At 35.5% G+C, this 26,656-nt stretch overlaps 1 protein-coding gene across 1 annotated transcript in view; it reads right to left on the bottom strand.

The window, feature by feature from the left end:
* Positions 1-26,656, bottom strand: part of LOC106899272 (leucine zipper protein 2-like) — a 99,815-nt gene that overhangs the window by 6,179 nt on the left and 66,980 nt on the right. Inside the window, exon 6 of the mRNA XM_014961021.1 lies at positions 8,433-8,519. Within this exon, the coding sequence (XP_014816507.1) occupies positions 8,433-8,519 (87 nt within the window). The remainder of the gene's footprint in view (positions 1-8,432; positions 8,520-26,656) is intronic.

Consider the following 26,656-nt stretch of genomic DNA (forward strand, 5'->3'; position numbering starts at 1 on the left):
AATCTTGAAATGTTTTTAAAAGTGCAAATTATTGTTAGCACGGTGAAAAAATGTCTTTAAATGCAAGATAAGAGCACTTCAGCATACAGATCTGCATTTCTGAAACCACCAGGAAAATAGCTAACAATGTTCTCAAATTCTAACTTCATAGACTTTAAGACTACTTCCTGCCATTGCCATTTAGAACAAAATGGGCAGTTTATTCTTAACTATGTCCTGTGTTTTCTTCTGCCTTCCTTTAAGAAGCCTGAGGGTGGCAGTTTCAAAGGGAATAGGGATGGTAGACTAACTCCCAGCCTCATTCAGAAGCACAATTCCCATGTTCCCTGTATCAATGCACTGCTGTAATTCCAAATATTTCACAAAACTCCAATGTGGAGTACAGGCACTTAAAACACAATGCAAGCTAAATGCATCTTTACGCTAACTTGTCAATTCTCCAATTTCTTGTTATACTTTAAACAGATGTTTTGGAGATTCAATTAGTACTTGCTGTATTCCTTGGCCACAAACAATTCTTACATCAGCAAGTTGGAAGGCACTTTTAGAATTTTTCATTGTTTTCCTCACCCAGCTAAGCTTAAAGTTTATTAAAGCATTAAATGCAGCTATCACATTTATAGGTTCATCAGAGATGAAGAGGGATTCTGCTATTAAGATTTTCAGTTCCTAAAGACTTTCAATCGAGTACATTTTGTCCTCGCTTAATTAGCGTGTGCCCTCACAAGCAACCCCCTTTTTCTCGATTCAGGAAACAAACCCTCCCCAGTACTTATCCAAGTACATGGTTATTAAGTAAATGATGACTAGTCCTTGAAGTAATTTTATGACTCAGAGCAATGAAACAATACAGAAAGTTGGATTTCTCTGAAACCTTGAGTCCTGCCTTCTTTCTTCCTCCCTCCCCCCAGATATTTCCTTATTTTAATAAAAATTATAATAATTTAATGTGTTGTATCTAACCATTCATAACTCATCCTGGAATTTCACCCACAAACAAATTCATTTTATGGAATATTTTTTATATTTCACATGTGGAAGCATTCTTTGCCTTGCCATTAAGTTGCTCCCACTGATATTTCCAGTATATCTGCCATGCATTTTGTAATTACGGGCATATTTATAAGACAAATATTACATTCATTAAATTACATACGCTGCATTTTTATCATAAAACATCAAGAAGGAACTAATGCTTGAACACTAAAATTTAAAAGTTCTAGCACAGACCAGCCAGAATTTCAAGTAGTAAAAGCCATACCTTTCCCAATTAAAAGCCTTCAGGAGAGAGAAATTTCACTGCCATTTCACTGTTTTCACTATTACTGACACTTTTTAATCTGTATAGTCTCTTCTTAATGTCTTCTTAATATTTAGCTTGGCCAACATTTACAATTTTTATAACTAAACACAAGAGAAGTCCTATTACGATTTTCTTCTACATGGTATAAAAATAGTCCAAACTTAGTGATGTTGAGTGCTTGTTATTTGCTCTACATAAACTCTAAGAAACATGTTAACGATCTATTTCTGTACGTAAAATAAAATTTTCATACAAGTGCATTTTGTCTTAAGCAATACATTTTGTATATATAAAAGGAAAAAAATATCAAGAGCACTAAGTGGGAAATTGAACAAGACAGGAAAATTGAAGCGGGGCACGTGTCTTGAAATACTGTGTCACCTTTATCAGTTTAGTGTGCAGTTTGATTAACAAAGTATCTTCATATGAAATTCTGGTTACTGAAATACGCAGCTTGATCGGTATAATCTGCAAAATTTCAGAAGTTGCTGTATTCAGTTCACCTGGTGAATCAAACAGCAGAGCTGGAGAGGTTCACAGCTGGATGTATAAATCATAAAGGATCAGCCAAGTGGGCATCTTCATTGAAAAAGAATTTTCACAAAAACAGTTAAAATTCAGCATGTCCCTTGACTATTAAACTATGCAATTTGATCTGCAACCCGCTGAACAATGTCACTAGAAAGGTATTCCACTGCATCAACACAGTGAATAAGAACTAGACTTCTTTCTCAATTTAAACAAGTGATATTATATTTGGCTTTTACAGCTAGAAAATAATTCTGTGGCTGCTAAAGGGTATCATACAGATTCAGTAGACCAAATGTTGTAGCTTCAGCATTCCTTCACCTCACTACAGCCCTCCCTTTTGGCTTCAGCAGGCACTCGAGCAGAAATGTGGGATGTCTGCAGAGTACGATGGAGGAGAAAGGGCTGACCTAGTTCTGAAGAAACTAAACCAGGTACGGAAGAAAAGGATGGCACAATTAGGTCAACTGACAAACTAGATATCTTAATCAAAGTGGTACTCAGCTGTGTCATTCCTACTCTCACAAGTCAGTCTCCTCAGCTCCACAAAGCACTTGGGCTGCTATGGGCAAAAGGAGCACGATGATTTGTTCACCTACTACGGCAATGATTAGCTTAAACCAGTGTAACTCACATAGCAGAAAAAGAAGTTTAACACCATTTCATTTTGACTCTGCTCAGATGAGAGATCTCTTTGGAACTATTCAGATAAATCTGCATTTCCAGATCCTTCTGTGTTTCTTGCATTGTTGGCTCAAATGACCTGAAATATTTATTCGACAAACTTGGTTAAAATTAGCTAAAATTCAAAATTAAACCAATTGAAAGTGACAGAATTTAAATGATTTGTATTTAAAAAAGAAAAAGTCTACATTTCCTCATTAGACAAAAGCTACAAATTCTATAAAAAATTGCAATGAATTTGATGTTTGAATTGTTATTAAACCTTACTCTGCCAATAATTATGTGTGTGTGTTGGTCTACCATATATGCTGCAGACCACTCATATTTTAAGAGGCCTAAGTCCTACTTGTTCATATAACAAATTGTGACCACTTGTACCTCAGAGTGATTGAAATTTTTTGAATACTGAGATTTTAGCTCTTTACTACATAAAATACATACTTCTCTGACATGTTTTTTTTTCCCCCCGACTGAATGGATATTTTGGTTTTTTTATATTTTTCACCCCCTGCAATAATACAAATTTTCCACTTTCTGAAGTGACTTGTTATGAAACCGAGACTTTGGAAATTGCAATTTTGTGCTGCCAAACAGCTTCAATGAAATCAGTAGTCTGCGTGCAGTTATATCCACTGCTAAATATGACTGGATGCTTTATTCTCTTTTTATTTTTTTCCTCCTGCCAAAATAATTCCCATACTTCCATGAAACATTTCCTTAATAGTTTGTTTTCACATTTACCATTTACATATATGCAGAATAGATGATGTTCTACTAAAATGCCATTCTGCAGCAGAAATAACATCATTAGTCAAGTTAGGTCCACAGTTTCTTTGAGGGCATGTTTTACCAGATCTGCTCATGAATTTATAAGAGATCTGTATTTCAATCTCCTTTGACCCTCATGGTTTAGAAGATATGGAGCAGGATGTATGTAAAACATGAATGTATGTTTTCATAAGACACATCTGCAGTTCTTCAAATCCCTCTCCTATTTTAGAGCACAGTGTATTGAGTGGATGGTTAAACTAAGTCGATGTAACTTCTTACGACCTTCACGGTCATCATTTCAGGAACAGAATTACTGAATTCACCTTAAGAATTTTATCAGGTTGAAATTTTGTTATAACGATGATTTCTTTTTTCTCTCATTACTCCCTTTGGAAAGCAATGGGGGACTATAATGTGATCAAAGCTCTGCAATTGAAACTGATAGAGAAAAATGAAGCAAAATATTGTGGTTGCTTAGAAACATGTACAAGTTTTGCTCCAATACTCAGTGTCCTTTGTCACTGAATGATTAATGAACATGCAGTGTTTGTTTACTGCAGGAAATTAAGGCAGTAAATAAAAGCACTATCACTTTTATTTATCAGAGAAGGCTCTGCAAGGACAAAGAGCAAGAAACCTACGATGAGAACAAAGAATCACTTTATAAATTGTTTGATGTTTTAGCACTACCAAATAGGTGGGTTTAAATGACATGTTACACACATAAGAATTATTTGATATGAAAAAGGGACAAAGTACATACTGGTATAAAAGCAAAAAAAAGCTCACAAAGGGTTTTGGGAAGAGGGAAAAGGGAAATGATACAGTGAAAAGAGCTCTGTAGAACTCTAGCTCTGCACAGAGACTCTCATGAGCCAGTCATAGGGAAATATCTCTGGACAAGACTAAGAAAAAGTAATTTTCACAAGATTCCTCTAACAAGGAGGTCTTTGATAAATTTCACATGATCTGAGATAATGAAGATGTTATATTACAGGATATCCTACCTACTTCTGGCTACTACAGGTCCCATGTCAAATTTCATGACAGCTAAGGTATCAGCAGTATTTAGTTTCAAAATTTGCTAATAGAATTTGGCCTGCCTCTATATCATTTGTAAAAAAAATCTTTATTTGCATTCATTCCACTGTAAACTACATTAATTATTCTGAACATGCATAAAACCATTAGAAGAAATTGCAGTAGGATTACAAATCTGGGAGAGAGAGAGGGATGTTTAGCTATACAGACTAAAGAATATCAGTTGAGACCAGCAACTAGCTATTTCCCTTAATTTTTTTCCTTAACTGAAATATTGCACATTCTTCTCTAATCAGTCTTTACTCAGTAATTTTTCCAAAATATAAATCACATTTTCTTTATCAGAGACATCACCAGAGGATCTTTGCAAAGTTCTGAAAAAGTGTTGCTGAAATATCAGGTTTCTAAGCAACAGAGTTTTAAGCATATTCATTAAGGTCCTAGCCTTTTATCTTGGCCTCAACCTTCATTTATTTTCCTTTTAAAAATGGCACATGAGATCTTGTCATACATTCTCAACCATCCAGCCTTTAATCCCGTCATTGGGAGTTTAGCAACACTGAAAGCTTCTGACAAAAACACACATAAACACATACAACCAAATAAAGATTAAAATTATGAGGAAAAACTCTAATGTACTCCCAAGTCTGTGGAATACATTCACAGTTCACAGGTACAAATGACAGGTTTGTACTACTGAAGTAATATGAACCTTTAGGAAAAGAAATATCTTATGTTAGATGTTACTATAAGACATAAAAAATAATAATAAAAGGTGGGAAGAGGTTGCTAGCCTGATGTTGTCATCTGCACTATTATGTCCCATGCAGTCCATGTTCAAACAGACAATTATGTGTAAGAGAAAGAAAAAAATTTCAACTTAATCAACCAGGGAAATTACTCACCACTGTGAGCAACCCACAGGACAAAAAGTGGTCAAGGTAAGTCCTTAAACTTGTAAAATGGTTGGAACAGTTGTGAAAAAATATATTTTAATGCTTTAGTTCTCTTTGAAAATTTTACTGCCTTTCTTTAATCTATCCTTAGGTTTACAAGAAAACTTTCCCATTTTCATAATTGAAGTTTGTGTGGTAGTTAAAGTGAAATCAGGGGATTCTGACAAACTCAGATGTTTTATTCTCCCATGACGGGCTCCAAATGAGCAGTTTTTGAAAATTCATGTGTGGAATCCTGTGAGTGCAGACAGATTTCTCATAAAACTTCATGGGTCAGTTTGGGGAGGGTAGCATAGAAATGGAGAAAATTCTTTGAAAAAAGAATTTAATGTCCCTCTGGCAAGAAAATCCAGTACTCTGAATGCAGCCGAAATTTGAAACTAAGTAAGTCTCTAAAATACTATGTATATTGTCTATTATGAAACTAAGTAAGTCTCTCAAATACTATGTATATTGTCTATTACTTGAGCTATATTCATAGATTTACTCGAGAAAATCCAGTACTTTGAATGCAGCCACAATTCGAAGCTAAGTACGTCTCTAAAATACTATGTATATTGTCTATTACTTGAGCTATATTCATAGATTTACTCTCGCTTTTAGGACAGGGTTGTTGCAGTTTGTCCTGCTTCACTGTGCAGGTCGTTGCACTTCAGAATAGCTCCTGTCTCTGTATCGCTTTGCTGCTACCTGCACAAAGATCCAACTCCTGGAATTCTCTTTGAATCATACCAATCAATGGGTTTTATTTATTTTAATTGAAAAAAAAAAAAGCTAACCAAACCATTTTTGTCTCCAATTACTATGGAAATAAATAAAAACACATATACCTTAAAAGTCCCACTTAACATAAAGAAAACATATTTCCCTGTGTCTGTAATGTTTTTAATTACGACGGAAATTCTGTTTCGAATTGGGATAAATACCACACTGTTTATGGTTTCCTTGTTTGTAGACAAAGCTGTCCTAAAACCTGTTTTGTAACTCAGCTCTCAAAGCCATTTCCCTCGACAGGCTCTGCGAGCACAGAGCAGTGAAACCTTTCCATACTAGTGTGAATCCTTGATCTATTTTTTAAAATGTGAAGCAAATGTAACTATGTATATATTACATAACATACATTTCTAAGCTGAAAATAAATTTATAGCAACATGTTTAAAGGCATGATAAGACTGATAAAACTAATGCCTGTTTAATTTTCCAATAAAAAATATTCCCTAGCAAAGTACAGTGAATTTGAATATCCCTATGGTATGCTTTCTCTAATTTTAATTCTTTTTCTCCATACAGAAGGTTTTGTCAAATGCAGATTTAACAAACCTTAAAGATTTAAAATTTAAAGGAAATGTGAGTCCCATAGGATATAGAATTGATCTTAAAATATGATAATTGAGAGAGTAAATGATATAAAACTTAATCCTATTACTCAAATTTAGATATATAGCCTAATTCCTTTTTCTTTGAATTATAATTCTACTAAGGAGGGAACAGAGTTAGATTTTAATTTAACTGGAATAATAAAAAATAGTTCAACTCCTCAAGACTTCTAACATCAGTTAAGAGTCGTCTTCTGCTCTCTCAGACAAATTTTTCCTACCAAGCAGCATACAATGCTGACTAAACGACTAAAAATAGTAGTTGCTAGAAGCACAAAATAACCAAATCCTTGATTTTATGGCAAAGTGCACCTTTTAGGTGTCTTGAAATGAACAGAAATTAAATACTCTCTTGATTTGTGAAATGCATTAACAACTTTTCTTTTTTGCTCTCTGCTTTAATATATCCACTTCTGTAAAAAAAGAGAAACTTTCTTGAACCTCTTTCCACAAATATTCAGCCAAAATAAATTCAGCCTTCACCTAAAGTAACCTATATTCCATCAAACTTTCCGTAACTTTCCCAGGTGATAACCAATCTCTACTCATAGTCTAAATGGAGTTCACTCTGACTTCACAAGTTTACATCTTATTCATTCTTCTCCTTCAAATTTTATTAATAAGAAATGAAGTTCCTTTCATCTTTAGACATTAACAAAGGTGCAACAGCAAATTGTGCACTCTTCACCTGGATACACAATTTCTCCTTGTCTCTGTCCCCCTCTAGAGGATGCAGCAGAGGGGAAGTCACTTATCGTTGGTAATTAATAAAACTAGTAACGTATCTGTAATAAATGGATAATATACACAACTTCTTACAATTTGTTGTATACTGAATTAAGATTTTTTTTTCCAAATTTTTCTACGCAGCAGAGGGGAAGTCACAGTTGGTAATTAATAAAACTAGTAACGTATCTGTAATAAATGGATAATATACACAACTTCTTACAATTTGTTGCATACTGAATTAAGATCTTTTTTTCCAAATTTTTCTACACATTGCTACATGTTGCTATGAGCGCTACCAGGAAGCTACCCAGTTACCTCCAGAGGAGTTTGTTATACTTGGAGGTAGGTAATGTGTTCCCTTGTTCATTCAAGAGCTGTTGTGACAGTCTTTTTCCTGCTGTCTTCTACATTTATTCTGTGAATTAGTCATGGTGGCACTATCCTTTTTGGGCTATTGAGTAGACAATACACACTCACTCAACAACTTTTGTCCCTCATCCTTTCCATCTTCCCTGTTTTACTTGCATCAGTATAATTGCAGCCATAATACATGCATTTGGGATTTCTGTTAACAGCTCCCACCATGCTTTTGCCTCAGTAAAAGCAGCAGATTTAGCTTTCTGTCAGATGTGTCATAAGAAAAACACAGCTTGTGGCTTTCCTAGACTGGCAGTGGACAAGATTACATATTTTCAACAGTTACGCTGTCACCTCTTACATCTCCCTGAAGGTTTTGTTTTAGCAAATGAAGCAACTGTGACAGCTGTTCCTGCTGATTAGTGAAAACAATATGTAAACAAGGTTTTTCATCTCGCTGTAATGCAGCAGTTCTTTAGCCAGGAACAAGCCAATTCTTTACCAAGTTAAACATCAAATCATATCTATTTCACTGCACTTCTTCCCACAAAAGCTCTACAGAGCTGGTTTATAAAATATAAGTACTAGCTTGACCAGGAAAGGTAAGTCATGAGGATAATTGCCCAAGGCAGTAATGTTTTCATACAATCTAGAGTAGAACCTGATTTATAGGCGAGCTATGCTTACATCTTGAGAATCGCACTCCTGGATGCTCTGGTTTTCTTCCTTTCTCGAGGCCACGTGAAAATTCTCTTTCTCTGCTGAGGCATTTTGCTGGACATGGGAAATAATAATAAAAAAAATAAAATAAACAGTTAACATAGACAAATTCTAAGAAAAGTCACATTTGAAAAATCAGGATAACAACAAGAAAACAAGAGGTCAGACACTGCAAACTGTGAACTACTTTAGACACAACATTTTCAGCAAATTTTCCAAAGGGAATGTTCTAATCATTCTCCTTAAAGCATTCCCTCATAAAGGACTACTGCCATATAAGTAATCAGGACTTTCTACTTGAAAACTGAACATGCAAAAGTGACTGGGTGGTATATTGTTTTGTATGTTACTAAGTAAGATCATAATGAAGTACAAGTTAAATTACTTTTTTTTTTTTGCAAACGTTTGGATGGGGGTTTTAAAGGAGGGGAAAAAAAAAAAAAAAAAAAGAACATTTTCAGAACTCATATTTCTCTGGCTCTTCCAGATTCTGGGAAAGATTTAGATCCTGAGTTCAAGCTGTTTATGGAGTGCTTTAGCTTACTGCAACTGTCTGCAGCCTCTGCCTTCTGGGACCTCACGTCATTGCGAGCTGGCAAAACGTGTTCCATCTCATGCCTTTCACTTACCTCCTTACCCTCCATATGGACTGCTGTGTGGGCAGCTACTCAACAATCCAGTCTATCACTTTATATAAGCAGTGAATTTCCTTCCACTGAAATATTGGCCAGTTTATGCATGTTTTTTCATGTCCTGCAACTTTTAAGATTCAAAAGGGATGTGAACAGGACAAATATGCACTGCTTTTTTTACAGAGAGCTTGCACTGTAGTTATACTTCAGTGTAGTTTAATTTAGCTTAATAACTTCACCATTTTACACCCTTAAATACTAGACCATGACAAGGAATTATTTCAAAAAGAAAAAAACCATAAAATCTGGAAAACATATTACTAAATTAACTGGATGTCCTGATATGTGTATCATTGCCTGTACACCACAATGAGACATAAAGCAACTAGAAGGACTGCACGTACCATAATTGCTGGTAGTCATGAAATAATTGTTATGACCACCTTGTTATATTTAGTTCTGCAGAATTATTTGTTTTATAAAGCATTCATCTTCCAGTGTCTAATTCAAAGTTCACTAAAATTCATGGAAGGAATGTAACATTTGTCAGTGTTTCCAAAATATACCTTTGCTAAAAAACCAAACCAAACCAAAAAAACCAAACAACAAAAAACTCCTCTAAAACCCAAATCAAAACTTACTGACTTATTCTTACTCTGATACAATATATTCCCAGAAAATAATCAAATTGAAAAAATAGCATCGATAAGCCCCACTTTTTGTTATAAGTTTCAGATAAAGAAGAGTTAGAAACTACCCTTAAGGATTTGGCTTCCATCAGATTGTCTGCAAGACATCTTGAAAGCGTTAAGAGGAATGGGACAGGGAACAAATCAAACTAATTTCTCTGTAAAGAAAAGTTAGAACTTCAGAACCATCCTTTCCTCATGTCACTTATACTGCATTGAATTACTAATAAATACAAAGTTTTCAAAAATGATGGAGAACAGAGGAAAACAAACCTGGCTGATTTCTATTTGTAATATAGTCTCTGTTTAACAGTTCTTCAGTGAGGAGTTGTCAGTTTTATAGAGAAACTGACTACTAGAAAAAGTGATGAGAAAGTGAACAGATTAAAAAAAACAATATAAATAATTGTTTTGTTAAATAATGAATGTAATTTCATTTCTGTATTGAGTGATTCGCCTGTTTGGACTGAAAGAATTATTACAGTTCTGCAGACTTAAATTTCTTTCCAGTATGAGACACATTATGTACAGTGAATGATAACACACACATTCACCTGATTTCTTGACTACCTGAACCAGTAAATCCACGCGGGATGCCAGGAAAACTGGCCAGCTTGAAGCCTTATTAACTCAGGAGAATAAATGCCCGTGCATAGTGCCTCTCGTTTCAGAATTTGATTCCTTCTCAAGATTGTACCTTAGCAAATTATACACACAGCATATATACGCAATTTCTCAGCATGGTGTACTCATTTCTACAGAAAAGGGGGAAGTTTGGGATATTTAGGTGAGGCTGTTATCAAGAAAACACTTTCCCAGTGTCATGTTGTCAAATCCTTATAGCATTTCCTACCTCTAGGAAAATGGAAAGCAGGAAAATTTCCAATTCTCATCCTTCAAAATATTCAAGTGCAATATTATATCCTAGAAGTCTTCCTCTTTTTTTCTCTCTCAAAGCAAAACATAATATTCTTCCAGGTATTTCAGTTTTCATATGATTGTCTTAACCAGTAGGACCAGATTCTGTTACAGTCTTTAAACACCAACTTGCCACAGCTGCAGTGCTCAGAGTCCAGCCAAGGGAGCAGTGGGAGGTCTGCTTCATTCCCTGTCTCGTTTCTAATTGATAAACATTGCATCAGCTATTGCACAACCATCATCTCCAATTATTGTTCATATTGTTACCCTAAGCTCACACGGATCTGTACGTCTTGAGTTCTAGTTTAAAACCCCACCACAATTCTCACAGCGGCCCAAGGAGGATGGCAGAACAGAGGGCAAGAAGGTCTCTTGCCAGGCTGTGGCTGGGTCCTGTAGATTCGAGTTATGTCCTTCTGGCCAGAATGCCACAGAGCTTTCTTGCATCTTATGTAGGTACTTTTAATCTATAACATTTTCAGACTACAATAAAAAGAAATATTTTCGAAGGCTTATCCATTTGCTGATGATGTGGGTGTCTTTGAGCTCGACTTTACAACAAGATCCTTTGTTATTAAAAATAATCTCTCCTAATAAAAAATGAATATGCCATTATTTGTCTGAATGAAGCCTATTTACCAGACTGACAGCTTACCTAATAAAAATGCCATCAAGTATTCCAGAGTGAAATGGTTTGGAAACAGTTTCTGAGCTCCTTTCCAATTTGCTTAAAGCCTTCTGAACCTTCCTCAAAGCTTTTCAATACAGGATTTCACATGCAAACATTTTTTTCAAGGATCATCAATCCTTTTATCTTTTCTTTGAAATAATTTAGAAATTACAGCATCCTCCTGGTGAAACCTTACAAGCTTCACTAAAAACCAAGCTTTACATTTCAGATACCTGAAATAAGCAAAATTGTTTACAATGCATTTCATGTATATTCTTGCAGATGAAACTAGACTCCGCTGGTGTGCACTTTGCTTGCAGCAAAACTTCCAGATTACTTATGACAGAGAAGCAAGCCAAACTCATTATTTCTTTGAGTTCTTTTCCAAAGTCTGCACTGGAATAAATGACAAGATCCCAATTCTGCTTCATGCCTTTGAAATTTCCTTCAGTTATGCTTTATATATTTTTAATTTCTAAGATCACACAGATTTTTCTTCTCAAAGCGTGCATTGTTATTAAAATATCCTCCTCTTAACTGCTAAATAAAATTGCAAAGCTAGGTCAACTGAATTCCATCTTTCATAACATTTTTTGACTTTGATATGCGGTTCAATTCTTTCCTATATTAGAAATAGTATTATCAGATCTTTCCTTTTCCCACATGGCTCTTTGGCGTGGCTGCACAACTCTCTCTAGTCAGTGTTTGTTCATGTGAGATGCCAGAGTGCTATTGACAGGACGGATGCCAGATGACCTGCCAACACAAACATGGGTTCCATCAACACATTCATTTCCTGTTACTTAGATTCTCACAAGATTACTCTTTTCTGCACTAAGGGTTTCTACTGATATTGAATTTCCATGTTAAGCAAACAAACTAAGCAATTTCTGGCAGAGTACAAGTTCATGATACCCAAGGACGAAAAAACACCCAACCTAGTTCTATGAGAGTCATGACAATTTTTCTCCAATGATGGGCAATGTCCTGATATGCATATTCATAGCCTGTTTTGATAAACTTTAAATGCAAAAATCACTGGAGTTTGCCCAGAAGCACATTTTTCGCTACAGAAGGCTTCACTGGCCCCATCAACAAATATTCAAAGACTACCTGTCTTTGGCATGCCTGCTGTGCCTGGTTGCACTTTGTGACAACCTTCTGGCACGCTGATGAGGCCAGCCTCAGAGACACCCCCCAGGCTGGGGGTTGCTCCCATTCACCTGCCTCCACTGCGGTTACTAAACTGGTGGTCTGCAAAGGAGCTACAAATAGGAAACAACCAAGGCCCTCTTCTCAGCACGCTCAGTTTGTGTTCTCCTGGGAGATGCTTTATTCCTTTGGGATGGAAATGGCTTATTGTCATGTCTAGGAAACCCAAAATTGCTCAAAGATTTGTAGCACTTACTGTGAAAAACTAGAGCAGTTGTATATGTAGCTGGTGGATGAAGTTGTCAGAGCATTTCTGGGCAAGGTGCATAGTGCAAGAGCCAGAAATACTTCCTTTCCAAAGCCAGTTCTGTCTGACTGCTCCTGGAAACCAAGGGACTTTGTATGTCATGTCCACACACAAGCCAACTGCCATGTAATGCCTCACATACTTATTTCAGTCAATAAAAGGGTGTCAAATCCTATCACCTTTTCCTTCCCACCTCTTTTTTGATTAGCACTATTTGCAATTACAGAAGTTCACAGCAGATTGTGTGATAGACTTTTGGCTCGCTCTCCTAGCCCTACAGATTTCAGACATTTAAAAGCAATTGAGTATCTATTACTTTCCACAAAAGAAATCACAGACAGATACATATTCATATCTACCTATAGTATAAAGGAAATAATTGTACTGGATTTCTTTATATCCTCACTTCAAAATCTTCCACAGTTTAACTCGCATGAAGAAATAAATGACAGTCCAATTCTAGTAACAATCATCACCCCTTATATTTCTATGACAGAGAGGGTCATCATATCTGTATATACATATATTTCTGTATTATATACAGATTCTGTATATACATATATTTCTGCTTTTCTCTATTGCAGAGTCAATAGTGCTCAGCAATAAGTGGGAAACATAGTTCAGTTTTTATTTCTATTTAATTAACAGTTGCATTCATATAGAGCAATTCTTCTCAAAGGACTGCAAATCCTACAATGTACCAAATCTTTAAATTTCTACATCCTGCTTCTTAAGTAAATAAAATTGTCTCTGATTTATGTTTTTTAATTATTATTTGCACTATATTCAAACATCTTTAAGCTGGAAGATAGCTGCTTACTGGCATACATTATGCCAACATCGAGTATTGAATGCAACAATCATAATTTTGCAGGTTATCTAGGACAACCTCACTCCCATTAAAAGTGAAAATTGTTTGGACTTTTTTAACATGGATACCAAAAGACCACATTTGTCTTTTCTTCGCATTTCCCATGCATTTGTGTTTGTTGCAATAGAATTTCTCCTAGATGAACATTCACAATAACCTCAAATGGCTGAACATCCATCAGAGGAAAAGGACTTGTTCTTTCAAATAGATCATTTGGGATGATAGATGACATATTTAGATGTTAATTTCCTGAATCACCCTTTTCATAATACCACTATGAGAACAGAATTTTCCCTCACACATGCAGCTGCCTTCCAGCAGTGCATTATGTTGGACATAGTATCTACATTATTGTTTCAAAAATTCTCTTTGCTAAGTGTTAAAACTACTCTAAAAGAAAAAAAATAAATCAAAAAGTTTCATTTCTCAAAGAGCTAGGGCAGTTACCTTGAAGTTTTCAAGCACTGTTTGCAGTATTTCCTACTAAATAATTCTCGCAGTTAAAGTCAATTTCCTTGGGGAAAAAAAAAGTAGTTACTAACAACCTCAAACCAGTGGAGCTCATCTCTAACTGAACACCCTTTCTACATGAGAGCCAGTACAGTGCTCCCTGAACTCCAGAGAGCTGGAGGATGACAGTCATCCAGAGCAAAGCACCCTCTCCGGGGAACTCCCCCATGATGTATAGCAAACTCACAGATGTGCTTAAGAAAGAAACACAGAAACAGATGACGAAAATAATAATAGGTCACCTTCCCCTCGTAATATACAAAATGTATTTGCATTTGCAGTATGGAGTGGAACTCTGTTAACTATGCTCAGGCATTTAGACAATTCTATGATCTGGTATTTAAGTTACCCAAATGCCTCCATGACAGCTGCAAAGGGCTGCTAAAGGAGAGGACTTGCAGGAGAGCAGTCTACAGCCCTTCTACAGAAATAGCTGGAAAACCATTCTAGGGCAACTAAATAGGCAATGAATGCTAATTCAAAGCAATTCCCAAAATACCTAGCTATGCACAAAAACAAAGAAGTCATATCTGTTTATCAGTGTGCTCTGAATTCTGCCTTTTTTTTTTTCTAATACAGCTTATTTTGAAAGCATTACATACTTCAGACATTTTAAATATGTGTTTTCTAGTAGAACATTAAACCAACATTTTCAGTTGCCTCACTTACTTGTAACAACTGCAGTTTCTTATTAATATTTCCACACAGATGAGGGGGGGAAACCCCTCCTGAAAATGTACGCAATCAGCTTTCTCAGGATCAATAAGAGGAGCTCTACGATGGTTCATTGTACCTCAGCTTGCAACAAGGAGTTAAAATGATGTATTTACTTATATTAGCCTGCAAACAATACAGATGATATCTAAGTCACATGCTTTGAGAAGAATAAGCAAAAGCAAACCAAACAAAATTCTGGTAAGATTACACAACAGAGAGAGCTAAAATTACCTAAACTAACTGAAGACAAAACTTAGAAATACTTTTCTTTGCACTGACTTTGTGAAACCCGTAAATAATAATCTACATTAAGATGAAGACAAAACATCACTATCTCCTCGTCACACAGCAGAAATGTGTAAGTTGGTATGAAACTTATGAGAATACAAAAAACCTGAAATTATTGGAGTCAGCTGTTTGGCAGGCTCTTCAGGAAAAATCAACACTAAAGAGAACTCCATATATCATACAATTTTGGAACCTAGTGAGGTTAAACATTTACAGTCCAAATTATATTTTAATCAATAATGACCACCATAAAAGAATCTAAGTAGAGTTTAGTGCACACACACCCCATATGTGTGCATATATAATTATATATAACTTATCTAATACATAGCATGACACATAATCTTGACATTAATTTAGATATAATTGCACTTGTACGTCTGTGCACAAGTGTGAGAGAAGAAAAAGATAGCACAAGATTGAGATTAAATATCACGTCTAATTACAAAATTAATTTTTTAATGTCTTGATTCTTATCCTTCCTAACTGACAAGATAAAATGAAAATTCAATAAACTATAATATTTAAAAGTTTGCTTCCAATATTTAAGAAAAAAAAACATTTTACAAGTCCCACAAGGTGACAATTTTATGAGAGTTAGAGAAAATGATAAGTTTGTTATTTTGGGTATGAGCGTTTCTACCTTTTCTTCCAGAATACAGTTAATGTCGAACAAAGTGTTATTACACTTACTGATAAGTTTAGATTTGAAGGTCACTGCAAGTTCTCTAGAGCATACGTTATTCTTTTTTGGGAGTAGGGAGGTTGGGTGGTTTTTTTTGACAGTACCCATTTATATATTTTCAAATACTCTGGTTATCAGCGTACACGTTCACGTGCACAAAGGACAGTAACGAAGCAACTTCCTACTTTTAAATTTTATTTTTAACAGGGGCTGAATGCCCCTTATGCATTAGAATATTTCCTAATAATAATAACAGTAGCAAGAAAGAAGTACTTGTAGATGGTTCATGAAAAAAAACAGAAAAAATAATCAAATAAAGCATTGACTATGAAGCACTTGTTCCATTCCAAAATTGTACATGGCTTCAATAGCCTATGTGGTAGTTTCCAAAGTAAACATTTATAATGGTCAGGCTGTCAAGACAGAAATAGAAATAAGACAGAATGACTATTCTACGCCCCTCTTTGCAGAGGGTGGAGCAATAGGATTGACACCGATAGTTTTGAATTTTTATAAATGTGAAATAATCTGAGATTGGAGCATTAATAGCTATTTAATTACCCACAAATTTTTGAGTCTTTACTGGCTCCCTGTAGCAATTCTGTCTTTGCTTGTTTTATGCTTCAGTCCTCTATTTCTAGAACCTTTTACATGAAAAATATAGAAAGTTAATATAATAAAGGTATTTTAACTGACAATAAATTGGTGTCTTCAAGTTTACTTCTGTTATCTCAAAAGCTGTGAATACACCATACACCACCTCCCCAAAAAACATTGCTGGTCCTAAATAGCTTATGCTTAGACCAATTTTACTTCTCTTTCACATTAATAGGGTGGAGAAAATCACAACTGGGCAAAGAACCTGAAGTTTAGAACTAACCAGAGAGCAATGCCTTAAGGCTCTTACAGCCAGGGAAATCTTTAATCAATCCTATTAGATCTATAGAAGACCTAATAATAACCCAGCAAAATTTAAGTTTGGGTACATTCTGACAAGCTGTATTTGCTCTATAAGATCATTTTGGCTGCCAGATTTTTCTAGCCTACACTTTTTTGAAGTGCGCCTTCGTAAGAATTAAAACCAAATTAAACAAACAAACAAACAAAAAACCATTTAAAGAGCAGCTTGATTCCCGTTATAAGACAATAAACCTGAATAAGTAAGTATATTTATTTTAACTATTAATAAATAGTTGACTATGAAGGATATTCAAGCCCTTGCTGTATACAGGACAATTCTTCTACTATCATACAGTTTCTGGTGATGAGAACTTGTGCAGTTACAAGAAAGATTTTTAACAAAAAAAAATAAATTGGAATTTTCAGCAGATAACAGAACTGAGAACTGCAGCATAAGAAAATCTTCTGTAATGTAAGAAAAACTATTGCAATATGAGGACAGATGGCATTCCAACAGTACTGGAAATGGCACTACATCATAACACCACCACAAATCCCAGCTATTCAACTTAGAGGGTCACTGAACACTAACATTTTCCAAATGAGTCCCAATTACAAAAGCACCTGTGCCCAGTAATTTTATCTTAATTCAATGAAAAATGCAACATATTTAGCATCAAGAGTCTTCATAATTTCTCATTTATTACCTTTAGTGAGTTAGCCTATTGTTTACCCACTCTATTTTAATAGAGGACATAATTGCAAAGTGAATTTAAAGGACACTTGTCTTACAATGTGCCAAAACCAAACCGGTTAGTCTCTGCTAAAAATATCCAAACTTGTTATTCATGTAGTGAAATTAAAGTACGTTAACATAAATATCAGGCTAAAATTTGTATATAGGTAAGAACCTATAAAATGAGCCCATGGAAACGGGAGTTATGTCGTGTCCGTAAAAAGCAATGCAAGACTTCAGTATTATCATCAGCAAGTGACACTGCATTCCTTAACAGAAGCCCATGGAAATGGTAAAATATTTGCTTTGTATGATCATCTATTGGGATTTTGTCTGTAACCGGGTAGGTGTTCCCACAGCTGTCTACAGCTTCTGTCTCGCTTTAATCATTTGGCTGATATGTAGAGAAGAGAAAAATATCTTTTGAAAAACATCTCCTATTTTACGAGTGTATACCAACATATGACAGTTTGTGCCTTAAAGAACAAAAACTAAATTAGACTTCATAGAATCCAGTTAGGAAATTTAACTAGTCCTATTAGATCGCTTCTACTCTGTCTGTAGGCGTAGATTTTGTTATTCCTGACTTTTATAGGTGAGACTAATGCTCTATAGCTATACAATTTGCCTTCTTTGAAGTCAACTGGGCTAATGATACAAACATTTTCTGAAGACTGGTGCTACCTCTAATGATGTAGTGAGGTGTGAGCTGCAAACATATTATGTATTTCGAGGACAGCTGACTGCTGTGGGAAAGGTGCTGATAAGACATGAGGGGTTTGGTCCTGCAAACTCCTAGGTACCACCACAGCAATTTCAGTTGAAGCTGAGCAGGCTCAGTGCCTTACCAAAACGTGTGGAATTCCTATAAGACATCTCTCTCCTCTCTTTTTTAATCCCCAAAGGTAGCCTTTTCCTTTGACCTCTCTGGTCTGAGATTTCCCTCAGATTAATTTCCTATTCTGTCACAGATTTTAAAGGAAATGTTTGTGTAGTACTACAGGATTTCAGTCCCAAGTTCACACCTCATGGCACTACAGTTAGGTCACTGGGTTGTGCTGCAGACATTTTTATAATTCACCTGATAGTGCGTTGTTAAGGTCCACAGACAGCCTTTGCATAAATATCTCAGGAGAAGTGGATCCTAAAACCTTTATTTATATCATATAGGCATGTATATGTCATTGGATATATTTAAGAGCATAAAAATATCATTGCTAAACTGCTTTCAAGGCACTTTATTGCACCCAATACACCTAAACTGATATTACCTAGACAAAACGAAAAGTAGAATTACCTCTAAAATGGCCAAGGAAAGAATTACATTTATTACTGAGTTCTCTAGATATTTGGCCTAGAAGTATGACTGGATTTGCCACCTAACACACCAAGATTTTCTTGAATTATTGTCCTGTGAAAGGTCTGAGTAATAGACTTCTGATGTCCGTATCATTAATCATTTGTATTTCAATTATGAAGTTTTAATTTGTTGTTTTTATGAGTCAAGTGAAAGAATTGAGGACAACTTGAGAAATAAGTTTGTTTTGTAGATAGTAAAAGCTATATCTACTTTTCATATCCCATAATTGTTCAAAGAATTGGTTCTGTGAATATCTATGCTATAGACCTAATACAAAGCACTTAGATATTAATATTTTTCTAATAATTTTTTAAGACAGGATTAGCTCTACTATGTTTTGCTGTCTCACACTGACAAAAGTGTCTGTCAAATCTTATTTCTGAGTACACTTTCAAAATCCGAGAAAGAGAAAGTAATCTTCAGCATGACTTTCAGGGTCTTTTATGACTCTCTGGCAACATATAACATGAACTTTATTTCCAAGAGATCTTTCTAAGCATAAACAACAGATTTTAAAATCTTTTTCCTCAGTGCACCTTGAAGAGAATTGTCCTGAGTGCATAACTTGAGACTGCAGAGTCATAAGCAATTTAGCAGCCAGAGCAGCTGAAGACAGAGAGATACAGAGCACTGACTGACCTGTGCAAATCAGAGCCTTAGGGTAGCTGAAAATTCATCACCTGGATGGTGCTGCTCATTAAAAAAGCAAAAACCACCCCAAGAACCCAAACCACCCCACTTATACACAGAAATTAAGGACAAGATAACAGAAAGCATATAAGGAAAAAGGCAACCAGTGTAATAAAAAAAAAAAAAAAAGAGACAGAAAGAGGCATTAGAGACAAATGATAAGTAAAAAAGAACAAATATAGTATATTTTTATAATGTGTCTGCATTGCCACTAACTACAGCACATAGAGTTATTCATGCAAGGCTGTCTGCATCTCATCTCTCTATTTTCAATTCTTGCTTGTCACATCATAAATTGAAATTTACTTGGAACAACGAAAAAGTGTGGATTTGATAACAATCAGCATGCTCAAACTAGCTTTCCTACCATATTTTTCAGCATACACTGCCCCTTATTTCATAGATGAGAAAACAGAAGTACAGCATGGTAAACTGCAGGATCACTTAATTAGTGGAAATAATAGGAACAGAACTTTTTTTCATTCAGTTAGCCATGCTCCATTTCACATGGCTCACCCCACCCAGGGACAATAAGTAAAATAACAGTCAATTAAGTTTAAGAATATTGTGGTAAAATACAGAACTTATTCCATCTCCAAACAAACACAAATACTCTTTTAGGCCCTAAGCACATGAAGTGAGTGAATACATTTGAGACTTCCTGAGACTCCCCACGCATTTAAAATATAAAGATGAAAAAAGACATAAACCAGGATGGCAAGCAAACTGCAATTTACATTCTACATAGGAATATCACAGCTTTAGAAATATGCTACATTAAAAAGTCAAAAAATTAAAAATATCCAGCTGCAGAGCAGAGGTTGTACCAGCACTATACTGTATATACAGAGTGGGTCTGGACTTCAGTTTGTATTATGTGCTGAGATATCTACACCATCAGTATTCCACATTTCTCCAGAGCACCTAGAGATCTGTTACTGTGCATTTTGAGAAAGAAAAAAAAAAAAAAAAAAAAAAACCCCAAAGGTTGTACCAGCACTATACTGTATATACAGAGTGGGTCTGGACTTCAGTTTGTATTATGTGCTGAGATATCTACACCATCCGTATTCCACATTTCTCCAGAGCACCTAGAGATCTGTTACTGTGCACTTTAAGAAAAATAAAAAAAAAAAAGAACCCACAAAAGACCAACCAAAACTTGTTCAATAAATAACATCTACTTTTCTAATATCTACATCTCTAAATGATGTATTTGGAGAGAAGCTGGTTTTTTTCAATGACTTCCTAATAGAGATTTAGGCTTTCTTGCTGGGAGTGGAGATCTCAGATCAGCATGTGTGATATTGTACACTGAATATACTGTAAACATCTAGGCACAAAGTTATTGTTTGAGGATGAAGGGTGACCTTGACGAAGTTTAATTGCTTTTGGCACTTATGTAACTCCTTTACTGCCTTTCAACAGATTTTTTGTGAAAGTCAGTAACTTTGTTTTGTAGATTACTTCAAACAAAAGCTAGCTGATGTGCTTCTGCTATTTTTGGCTATAAATTCATAATGAAACAATTCTATGCAACTCTACTGAGGCTAGCCTAATCCTAAAATCATGCATTTGAGATGATGTCTTTTCACTTTTTTCTCCCACTTGATTTGCAGTGGGAGTTAGATGTGAAAATTTTCTATCTTCATAGGTCTCTAGGCCATTGCTTTGTCACATCATGACAGAAACACAAAGGAAGATGAACCATGGAATCACCAAATCAAATATTTTTTTTTTTCAACTGTCACATCATTCGGAACTACAGCTGTGCTCAACTTCATGATGGTCCAAACTATGATATTACATTCACAACTGGAAATGGAAAGGAAGACAGTTGGTTCCCTCAAGGCTAAGATTTGCACAACTGAGCTCAATTTGCAGCCCAAGTACTAGAAGTACTCTGACATCTGTAATGTATTGGAGAGCAGAGGATGCCATTATGTAAATAATTAATTTATCAGGTAATCCATAGTCACTGTACCATCCTGCATGCCTTTGATGTTCACTCAATAGTACAGCAATTTAAAATCAATTAAAAAAAGAAAACAATTGGCTAAACTCTGCAAAACCTGATGAATGTGACTTATTACTAAAGATACTAAAGATATTAAATATCTCCTTTCAAACCTTCAAAGGGAAACAGCAGCTATAAAGTCATCTTAAGTACAGAAAAATCAAAAGTTGCTTCTTCTTTGCCCACACTTTTAGCAGACCAGTGTCAGAAATGTAATAGTTTTTCCCCTCTGTTCCCAGTGAGACCTGCACAACTACTTGAGAGGTGAAAGAATCATGTGTTATTCTGACAAGGAGCCTTAATATTAATAAAGAAATAACCAGTAACCTAAACAGAGGAATATTGATATGAATCATACAAATCAACTGAGAAGCTGGATTGTGTTCGATATGAATCAAGATAGATATTGATACAAATCAACTGAGAAGCTGGATTGTGTTTCTGGAAGGTGAGCTATCAAGAAAGGATTATGTTCAAGGACTGTGGGGTTCTGATGTTTCTTCAGAATGAGTCTAAAATCAGAAAATTAACCAAAACCACAATGTAAGATCCAATCAATTGTAGCTATTCTAAAGCAGCTGGAAATCATATTGAATTTTTAAAATAAAGGAATAAAATGTTAAAAAGGTAAACCTTCTATTTGGATAAAAGACACCTGTCATTTTGATTGCGTATAAGATGCTTCCAAATGCTGTGACACTAAAGCATTCAAGGCATCCCTTATTTTCAAAGGGCTGGAGAGTACATGGAAAAGAAACATTGCAAATTGTGTTCTCAACAGGAAAAAAGGTATCTTAAGGGTTGTAACCAATTTTTAACAGGTTTTCTCAGTAGATAATGAGCACAAGGTCAAAACCTGGATTTCTAAGACCTTATAATAGTCATATACATCCTTCCTCTATGAGAAAACTTTTGGGTGAAGAGTAGCATTCTCAGAGTTTAAGAATAGAGATGGTGGATTTTGGTTTCATTCTTTTAGTAGGGAGAGCAGTTACAGATGTATATGGATGTGGTGCAAAACATCAGAATCCTGTGTTGTGAAACTAGATTTAATCCAAAAGGTTTCCTCAGCTCTTCATACCGGTGCCCTACACCCTAAGGTACAAAATACAGAGGGGCACTGGTGAAAGAAAAAGCTTTGGAAAGGCACGCAATACACACGTGTCTGCCTCAGTGCTTCTCCAGGAATATCCTGTCAATATTTGACAGCAAAAAACCGCTAAATGTAACAAAAGGACTACCCTCAATTTTTATTTTCCTACCCTTGTTACTGTGGTAACTCCCTTGGAAGCGCTGAACGTCAGGAGCAAGGACACAAATCTCAGCACAGAGCACAAGGAAAGAGCAGCTATTTTCTCTCTACAGATAATACACCAACGCTGGACCACTGACAATTTAGGCCAAGTTGTCAGCTAGTACAAGTGCACTGCCGTACAATAACGAAGGATTTACTCCTTATCCTACTCACATTTTTTCAGTGATGAGGTCTTCCATAGACACAACATTGATCCTTTCATATGCAAAATAGTTTACAAAGAATAAACCCAAGCTTTCATATCAGCTTTCTTCTGAATTGTGCACTATTTTTAGCCATCTGAATTCAACAGAATCCCTAAAGCTAGAAGACTTCTCTCCCAGTGTGAAACTATCAAGATAACGTTACTTCTTTCCACACTTCTACATGGGCTTTTTTTCCCTTTTTAATTTATTGAACCACCCACTTTGTTATTCACAGTAAACCAAGATTAAAGCAAAGTTTAGATTTAAGGATGGGTTGGTTGAAATACAATCTGTTCGTCTGTTTATATTTATCCCTGTTTTTGTTGTGGCTAGACTATCTGCTGCATATGAATGTAGACTTTCTTCAGGTAACTGAATAATTTGAGCAATTACTTGTATGAGCAATCACAATCCCATTTGCAAATTCATTTTGTTGCTCTTCTGTGTCAGATTCAATGAGCAGCTAATGGAATTCTGACCCAGAGATGAGACATCTTTAATGTTCATCGATTAAAACATTTTCACAATATGAGTCTTAGTAACAATGACCAAATAAATTCCCTTACTAACCTTTTCTCCCAAATAAGCTATGGCCAAAAACTCATGACAAGTTTGTCATTGGCAGTGGGACAGATTTTCTTCACACTGTGCATGAATCACTGACATTTCTTACTGTATAGGTGCAGAAGAACCCACTGTATGCAAACAGAGAGGAATGGATTGAGAACTTTCAGCGGTTATTGGAAGGCAGACTATTTGATCAACATAGAGAAAATGATACAAAAATCACTATAGATAAATGCATATAGTAATAAACATATATCCGTATAAACACACATATAACCATTGGTATTTTCAACCTAATTGTACTTGATTGGTGACATATGTGGGTAATTTGGATTAAAAAAAAAATATCTTTACTCTGGACCAAGAATATGACCTTGCAAATCAAAAAATACAGAATGAGCACCCTGTTCAAAGCCAGAAAAATTTCAGTGAAACATAGTAGTTGAAATTTTGATTATAGATATTCTTTCATGGTAGATGAATTTGTGAAAAGAAATTGAAGCAGCAGTTATATATTTCATAGATTAAACAAGAAATATAATGATAAATTGTTATGGATTTCATATCAGGGGCTGTAACACAGGAGAGATTATAAATAAAAAGTTGGAATAATTAAACAAGCCCTTACTTCATGCACTTAAAGTAACACAGTAAAATGGAGTAAAGGAACTAAAGGTATTAGCAAAAATCTTTTACCTACTTCCCAGAGGTTTATAGATGGGGATGGGTGTGGAGGTTGGGGATGGTGTTTTGCAGTTGTATTTTTAGTTGAATTTTTGTCATTAGTGCTTCTATTTTAAATGTTGGAACTGCCAGGGCTAGGGGAAGCAAAGGCAAAGACAGCCAGGGAAATAGAGGAAAAAGATGTTATACTGTTGGGTTTTGCATTATAACTCCCAGGTCTGCTTGTATGCTTCTATCAAAGAACGTGCATTTTAGAAATGCATCGGGTTTTTTATTGCACTGTTTAATTAAAATATAAGGAAGCTTTACCATCTAAAAGGAATTAATCCCTTTGTTGTACTTCCAAGCATAGTTTATCATCTGCTCCTGGCACATGTGGCCGTATGTCCCTCACAGGTCTGCTGATATCAGAAGTATTATCTCCATTCCTGTTGAGAGCTTTTCCAATCAAGTAACTAACTAATGGAAAAAATCTACAACAGCCCTTTAAAAAAAAAAGAAAAATAGAAGAAGGCAGCAAAGGCAAGAAGAATCAGAAAACACTGAGCTAGACAGAGCTTGCTTTAAACCAGTGAGGCTGCTGGTTCTCTTCGCTTCTTCGGCTGTTTCTGCTGTCTTTTATATCAGCTGAAGCTGGACTGGTCTGGATGCTCAGGACAGCTAAATTAAAAACAGCTGGGGTTATTCTTTGATCTTTATTACTGTAATAGGATCAGAAATTTATGAATGCAAAAATAAAAACTGTAAAGCCCTTACTTCTCTCTACAGTTACGTCTGTGTACTAAGAATTACACATTTCGGTCTCCTTCTCCTCATTATTTGAAGGGTACTAAAACTGCAGAAAATACATTCCTGCTAGAATGCCACACCATATTTCCAAACTGGCTGTTACATGGTCATGTTAGTGTTATGAAGCCTAAATAAACAGCACAGCAGTACTTGTACATAAATTCAGCCAGGATGAATGCCGGTATCTCTAGTTCTGTTCTGGAGTGTGTGCTTTCTGACAGATTACAAATACCTGACATGTATATTTGTATCCCCATAAATGCAAAGAGTTTTTAAAGCCATTCTACAAAATACACCTCAGTACTCCAAGGACCCTTTGCATAAAGTGATCCATGAAATAATTGTCATTATAAGATCTGAAACTAAAAAAAAAACAACAAAAAACATAGGACCATAATTAGAAGAGCTTAAGTTCAGAAATATCCACCTTTCAACGTATGCCTGATGATCCCTATAGCAAATAATTTAGAATAATGGAAATATCCACCTTTCAAATTTTTCCATAATTTTTGATCCTATGCCTCATGATCCCTATAGCAAATAATTTAGAATAATGAAAGGCAGCTTAAACCCAAATTTCATCAAGATAGAGGCAAGCTTCGTAGCAGAGAACAGGCAGGATTTACAAGGGAAGGAGGCAGCTGTTGGATGCACTGTTTACTAATGCATGAATTTGTTTCCACATCAATTCTTTAATCACATTTTTTCCTAGTAACTTTTGACTTAGTAGTACGTCATGTGCTTATCTGTGTCCTTTTTCTTCATCATTTTGGGCTGTTGCCTGGATTAGGTGCCAGTATGCAATTTGCCAGGACTGCACTGGAGTCGGTTGTGATATATTGGCTTGACAGGGAACGACATTTTCATGCAGGCTCTTAGAAGTACAAAATGCATCATTCCATGCATTTGGAAAGGGCTTAACTCACATTAGTCCAATTTCAATAATAAATAATAACGGGCTGGACAGCAAAGTCCTAGCACCTCAGGTGGTGTTTTCTTCAGAGCAGTAGAATGCTTCCAGGGGCACTCAGCGATGATGATACAAAATGTCAGATGCTAAATTATTGTGCAATGAAATTTACTGTCCTGGTCTAGATTTTGTCTGTTCAGCTCTTTTATCTAAGATCTAAAAACCAAAATACACTTAAGGGTAATAGAGAATAAGGGGTGGTTATAATTCTGCCTAGCTGAACTATGTGCTACAGAGGGCGAGTTACCCAGCTTATTTCTTCTAATGAATGTTTATTTAGGAACAGGCAGAATCTGGGCTTCAATTACACTGGACCACAACATGCAAGACAGAAATTAAGGTCTGAGTTATGTGTTTATAACTCCTTTTTGCTGAATTTCTGGTACTGAGGACATGGGTGAAAGCATTATTAAAGAGTCTTTATGCAAGTGATAAACTGGTAGAATAAATTTTTCAAGGTATACATCAATTTTTTATAGAAAACCCTTGTGGCAAATATGCCAGGTGAGACCACAAAGGTTTCTTCTGTCCTTACTCTG

This window comes from Calidris pugnax, unplaced genomic scaffold (assembly GCF_001431845.1).
Source record: "Calidris pugnax isolate Ruff unplaced genomic scaffold, ASM143184v1 scaffold626, whole genome shotgun sequence".
Classification (NCBI taxonomy): Eukaryota; Metazoa; Chordata; class Aves; order Charadriiformes; family Scolopacidae; genus Calidris; species Calidris pugnax.